The sequence below is a fragment of the Coffea arabica genome, chromosome 8e (genome assembly GCF_036785885.1).
Source record: "Coffea arabica cultivar ET-39 chromosome 8e, Coffea Arabica ET-39 HiFi, whole genome shotgun sequence".
Classification (NCBI taxonomy): Eukaryota; Viridiplantae; Streptophyta; class Magnoliopsida; order Gentianales; family Rubiaceae; genus Coffea; species Coffea arabica.
In genome coordinates, this window is record NC_092324.1 from 50761865 (window position 1) to 50768176 (window position 6312).

Sequence of the window (6312 nt, forward strand, 5' to 3'; positions counted from 1 at the left end):
AAATATTGGGCACGACTTCATCACTCTTCTTTCACTTCAGATCTGTTTTACATTTATTTTAGGCTCCCAGTTCATTCTTGAGTTCATTCCGGAGAGTTTAGCGTCAAACCCAAATAGAGAAAGACGCCATTTTGGCCCTGAATTGGACTTGCATTCACAGCTGAGTCAACCCGGTGTCACTGTCTGGTGCAATTTCTTGCTTTCTTTCTCTGTTTCTGAATCAGTTCTACTGATTTTCGAACTGGGTTTTTGGAAATTTGGGTGTATGGGTGGTCATTGACAGGAATGGTGGATTTCCGGCGACGTTCGCCGGAGCTCCTGTGATCAGAGCTGGGCTCCGGCGAGGTCTGGCATTTTCAGCTGAGAATATGTGTTTTTGATGCTGAAAAAAGGGAAAAATGTTTAAGTCGGCGCGATGGAGGAGCGATAAGAACAAGATCAAAGCTGAATTTAAGTTGCAGTTCCATGCAACTCAGGTGGTTCATAGTTGCACAATGAATTCATTTAATTTCAAGCATTTTTCACGTTTTGATGTATATATATTGCTACGCATGATATAGCAATTTGAACACTATTTAACTGGCAAACTACCGGTCAAAGTTCTTTTCTTTTAAGAAGATTACTGTCGCAATGTAATTTGGGGATTGAAGGTAATGGACTTTTCTTGAAAATAAAGAGGATTGTGGACGAAATTCTATCTTTTACTGATTAAATATGGAGAGTGGGATGGTCAGGCTTTTTATTTTTTTTTTTTTTAAAAAAAAAATTTGTTTGTGTGCATAGGGGATGTTGCTCGAATGCTGCATTGAATATCAGATTGTAGTCCAACAGGAGTATGAATGGGGCACATTTTTTTTACATTAAAATTATAAAATCTTCAAGTTCTGAGGTTTTAATCACCTGCATTTTCTTGGTAGGCAAGCTTTTTCTTTTTTTTTTTACCCCCTTCTTTGCAAGACTTTACTTCTGTTGGTTTTGTGGGAGATTTGCAAGTAAAAAGTGAAGTAAAGATTCCGGAATTTGTGCTTTAATGTAGGTGTCACAGATAGGAGGGGATGGACTAACGATATCTGTGGTACCTGCCGACGTTGGGAAACCCACTGTGAAATTAGAGAAGGCAACATTTCGAGATGGAAGCTGTTTTTGGGATACTCCATTTATTGAAACTGTGAAATTTGTTCGAGAGCCAAAAACAGGGAAGATCCATGAGCGAATCTATCACTTTCTCATCGGAACAGTATGAATTGTTTTAATCAGATGACTTTTAAACAGTTTGCTTTCTTCCCAAGTGACTTGTGTCTGAAAGTTGCTTTGATGGGAGCTTTTGCAGGCATCTCTAAAAGCTGGAGTTGTTGGGGAGGCTTCCCTTGACCTTTCTTGTTATGCATTGGCAACAAAAATTTCCTCTGTCTCTCTGCCCCTCAAGAACTCAAAATCAGCGATTGTATTACATGTTAGTATCTGCTCTTTCTGAAACATGCAGGCTGAGAAACACAATTATTGATCTTTGTTACCAGTAACACGTTTCTTTTATTTCGATTTTGTCCTTCGGGACCTTTTCTGGCCCTTTTGATTATTAACAAATGCTCAATTGATTTTCTTCAAACAGGTTTCAATTCAGAGGATGCTTGATTCAGTTGATCACAGGTGCCGAGACATTTCATTTTTGCTCCTGTTATAACGTTAACTCTTGTTCCATTGTTGTTGGCTGCTGTGTCACCTGGACTCTTAAAAGATTTTAATGAAAATATTTTCTTTCTTTGTCTTGGTAGAGAGATTGAAGAAAGTGAAAATCTGAAACAGAATTCCCAAGATAGGAGCTTAAAGGCAAAGTTGAGCAATGGAGATATGGAGGGAGGGATCAAAAAACATACTAACGATGTAAGCTTTTCTCTTATTTTTTCCAGTCAAATGCTGAAGTGACCATACTTGTTTTCTTCCTATTGTAAGATGGTGCAGAATTGTAAAGACTTGTCTTTTTGTAACACTACGTGCCCTCAAAGATGAAGATTTTTTGCCTAATTGTATTACTGTTGCCATATCATTTTGTTTTCTCAACCAGAGTGACTGATGAATGTGTATTTTCTATTTGGGTTTAATCATTGCTTAAACAGGAAACAACACTCAATGTGAAAACAAACCACAGTGCTGAATTGAATGGAAACTGTAGGGCATCTAGCGGATCTGATGTTACAACTTCAAGTTCAGATAGCAGTTTGGGACTCAATACTCAAATTCAAATCAGACCAACCTCTGATGTTTCTGAACAGATCAATGAAGAGTGCCAGAAATCATGGGAATGGCTAGGAGGTTTGGTTCTTGAAGAAAGTACAGATGACTCATCAGGCACTCCTAGAGAAGCCCTTCTAAGAGAGATTTCTCAGGAGGCCCCTGATATTGTTGTTGAAAAGCTTACATCTGAGCTTTCAGCTTTGGCTAGACAGGCAAAGATGTCTGAGTTGGAACTGCAAACTCTGCGCAAACAGATTGTGAAAGAGAGCAGAAGGGGACAAGAGCTTTCAAGAGATATTAGTAAGTTGAAAGAGGAAAGAGAATCTTTCAGAGAAGAATGCGAAAAGCTTAAGGCTTTCCAGAGCCGTTTAGAGGAGGCAAAATCGAGAAACAAGATGCAATTTGAAGGCGGTGATCCCTATGCTTTTATTGAGGAACTTCGGCAAGAACTGAATTATGAGAAGGACCTCAACAATAATCTTAGAATCCAACTTCAGAAAACGCAAGAGTCAAACTCTGAATTGATTCTTGCTGTCCGTGACCTGGATGAGATGTTGGAACAGAAAAATAAAGAGACATCACGTCTTCCCAACAAATCAGCTGCACTTGATAGTGCCAAAATGTTACAAGAAGCAACCTATGGGCGTGAAATAGATGATGATGATGAAGAGCAAAGAGCATTAGAGGAGCTTGTTAAGGAGCACACTGGTTCCAGGGAAGCACACATGCTGGAGCAAAAAATTGTGGACCTGCAGAGTGAAATAGATATCTGTCGGAGGGAAAAAGAGGAGATAGAGATGCAGATGGAGCAGCTTGCCCTCGACTATGAGATCTTGAAACAGGAAAACCATGACATCTCCTACAAACTTGAGCAGAGCCAGCTGCAGGAACAACTCAAGATGCAGTATGAATGTACATCGTCTTATGCCAGTGTAAATGAGCTAGAAGCCCAAATTGAGAGCTTGGAGAATGAACTTAACAAGACGTCACAAGATTTCTCAGATGCATTAAACACCATAAGTGAACTTGAAGGACAGGTCAAGACCTTGGAGAATGAACTTAAAGAGCAATCACATGAACATTCAGATACATTCATCAGCATAAGTGAACTCGAAGCACAGGTCAAGACCTTGGTGAATGAACTTAAGGAGCAGTCAGATGCACATGCAGATGCATTGGTCACCATAAGTGAACTTCAAGGTCAGGTTATGAGCTTGGAGAATGAAATTAAGGGGCAGTCAGCGGAACACTCAGATGCACTGAACAGTGTAAGTGAACTTGAAGACCAGTTGAAGAACCTGGAGGAAGAACTGGAAAAACAAGCACAAGTCTATGAAGCTGATATGGAAGCTCTTACTAGTGCCAAAGTGGAGCAAGAGCAGAGAGCAATAAGAGCTGAGGAAAGTCTTAGAAAGATGCGATGGCAAAATGCAAGTACAGCAGAGCGGCTTCAGGAAGAATTCAGAAAGCTCTCTGTGCAAATGGCATCTACATTTGAGGCGAATGAAAACCTGGCTGCCAAGGCACTGACTGAAGCCAATGAGCTCCGTCTACAGAAAAGCCATCTTGAAGAAAAACTCCATAACGGTTCTGAGGAGCTCCAACTGGTCAGCCACCATTATGAAGCAAGATTGCATGAGCTCTCTAATAAAGTGATTTCCATGTCCAATCACATGGAAGAGTTGCAGTCAGAGATTCAAGATAAATCTGTCCAACTTGAGGATCAAGTAAAGAGTGCAGAAGAAATTCAGCTGCATCTCATGCAGGAAATTCAGATGCTTAAATCTGAAATCAGTACGCTTGCAATGGAAAATAAAAACCTTTCGGACCAAGCAGAAGAAAGAGAATCTCTTAGGTTCGAAATAGAAAACATGAGGAGGTCATGTAAGGAACTGGAATTGCTATTACTGCAAGCTAACAATGAAAGGGCTGAACTTGAAAGCAAGGTTGCTTTGGCAAAGGATAAAGAAGAGCTGTCACTGAAGGAATTGCATAGCATGAGATATTTGAAGGATGAAAAGGAATCAACAACCAAAAATCTTCAGATAGAGGTTGACAATTTCAAACTTCAATGTGAAGAACTGAAGCAAACTTTGTCAGAGGATGCATTGGAGAAAGAGAAATTGAAGAAGCAAGTGCTTCAATTAAAAGGTGACTTGAAGAGGAAAGAAGACGCATTCAACAGCATGGAGAAGAAGATTAAGGATAGCAATGGTCGAGTAACAGCTTCTGATGGAACAAAGGCAACTTCAAAAAATAACAAATTTCAAAATGCCTCTCGCACCCCTAAAGAGGTTGCAAGTCTGAAGGAAAAAGTAAAATTGCTAGAGGTAAATAAGTTACTGCACTTAGCTAAACTGAATTGTGGCATAGCTCGAGATCAGAAACTAAAATATGTTTGACTTCTCCAAAAGCATTTATTAACATGCATATAGCATTAAATTCCTTGTGATCAGCATCTGACTGTTTGAGATCTTTTCATATTTACTTTTCTATGCTTGATTGAAGGAGTTACCATCATGTTTTCTGTGATCGACAGGGTCAAATAAAACTGAGGGAAACTGCTCTTGAGAAATCAACTAGTTCATTTTTGGAGAAAGAGAAAGATCTTCAGAATAAAATTGAAGAGCTAGAACAAAGACTGGAAGTTCTCAATCATAATACAACAAGCTTTTGCCAAGAAAATTGCTACAAGGTCAGCAACCCAAATTTTGTGCTATGCAATCAAATGGACTGCTGAATAGTTGTTTCACTTATCCATATTGCACTATATGTTTAAATTCATCGCTGATATTAGATTCAGTTTGTTCCTCTTGTAAGTAAATGCCACCATTCATATACAGGGTTAAGATTCAACAAGCATTCTATTGAAGTATTCCTCTTGATATCCTACTAAACCACATTCAAATTCTACTTCCTTATCGAATCAATTGTAGGCTTAGCCAATTTATAAGCAACATAAGTTTTATACTGTCATTTGTCAGAAATTTAGTTGTAGCTAGGATTTGCTCCATGGATCGCAATTTCTGTTATGCATCAATTTCATAACTGTCCACTGTTGGATGCAGATTTCTGAAGCTCCAAAGGATCTCACTCTAGATTCTAGACTTGCAGAAGAAGTGATGGATGCTACAGGAAGACAGAGCACCGACGCTTGCATTCCTGAGGAAAATAGTGCCCCATCCTCAAGAAAGAGGTAGGTGTCACTTCACTTGGAAAACTTGCCTACAAGATGACATTTTTATTATGGTCATCTGTAAATGCTTTTTATTCTAATTATATGCATTCTGCCCTCACAGCAGTCATGACGACTTGACGCAGAATGATGTGAAATCCTGTGCATCTGATTCTAGAGTCGAAGAATTGTTAAGTGAATTGACATCATTGAAGGAGAGGAACAGCATGATGGAAGTCGAACTTAAAGAGATGCAAGAGAGATACTCAGAAATCAGCCTCAAGTTTGCAGAGGTGGAGGGTGAAAGACAACAGCTTGTAATGAGAGTACGTAACCTCAAGAGTGCTAAAAGGAATCCTTGAGTGAAACTGGAGATTGGACGTTGCATCAAAGATTGTAGGTTTGATAACATAGAGTTCAAAAAATGAAATAAAACAAAATAAATGAGATCGAAATTTGTAAATTTTTAACATATTAATGTCTTTTTGTCTTGCATATAATATTTGGCTTTGAAGACTGAATATACCAAATTATGAGGTAGTTTTGCCATAGGTTAAATGTGTTTTTAACCATTTTTTTTTAATGTAATATAAACAAGTTGTTGATGCTGCTATTAATAGATATATCTTCATTTTTACCAAGTTGGTGGAAGCTTACAGCTAATCACTTCAGTTTCCCTAGTAGCATGTCATGAAAGTCATGCAAAACAATTCGAAGGCTCCGCTTGGAAAGTTCAAACAGAAGCTGCAAATGACCAGTAAACTGGCTAAACTTGGCTACTTCCAGTGAACTTAGGTGGACCTGGTTTGCGCTTCACCATAAATATAATGAAGCTTTGTACTGTACGATGAGATCCATATGTTGTTAACATACTACGTGTAGTAATTAAAGTTGCAAAAGTTCAA

General features: G+C 38.7%; 1 protein-coding gene across 2 annotated transcripts; it reads left to right on the forward strand.

The window, feature by feature from the left end:
* Positions 1–248: 248 nt before the first annotated feature.
* LOC113704351 (uncharacterized) lies at positions 249–6048 on the forward strand. Of its 2 annotated transcripts, none has more exons than XM_027226206.2 (9): positions 249–476; positions 1037–1237; positions 1331–1453; positions 1610–1647; positions 1773–1881; positions 2115–4562; positions 4772–4927; positions 5301–5428; positions 5535–6048. In XM_027226206.2, exons 1-9 carry the CDS (start codon positions 399–401, stop codon positions 5767–5769), a joined length of 3516 nt encoding a protein of 1171 aa, XP_027082007.1. In that variant the 5' UTR covers positions 249–398; the 3' UTR covers positions 5770–6048. The 2 variants fall into 2 exon arrangements, with proteins under 2 accessions (XP_027082007.1, XP_027082006.1); XM_027226205.2 differs by having other exon boundaries at positions 5532–5937.
* The last annotated feature ends 264 nt before the right edge of the window (positions 6049–6312 follow it).

Excerpts from the sequence above, each read along its gene's own strand:
- LOC113704351 (XM_027226205.2), top strand. The coding sequence starts at position 399 with ATGTTTAAGTCGGCGCGATGGAGGAGCGATAAGAACAAGATCAAAGCT. Across the intron at positions 477-1,036 it reads TGCAGTTCCATGCAACTCAG|GTGTCACAGATAGGAGGGGA; the intron begins GTGGTTCATAGT and ends GCTTTAATGTAG. Across the intron at positions 5,429-5,531 it reads GCCCCATCCTCAAGAAAGAG|CAGTCATGACGACTTGACGC; the intron begins GTAGGTGTCACT and ends CTGCCCTCACAG.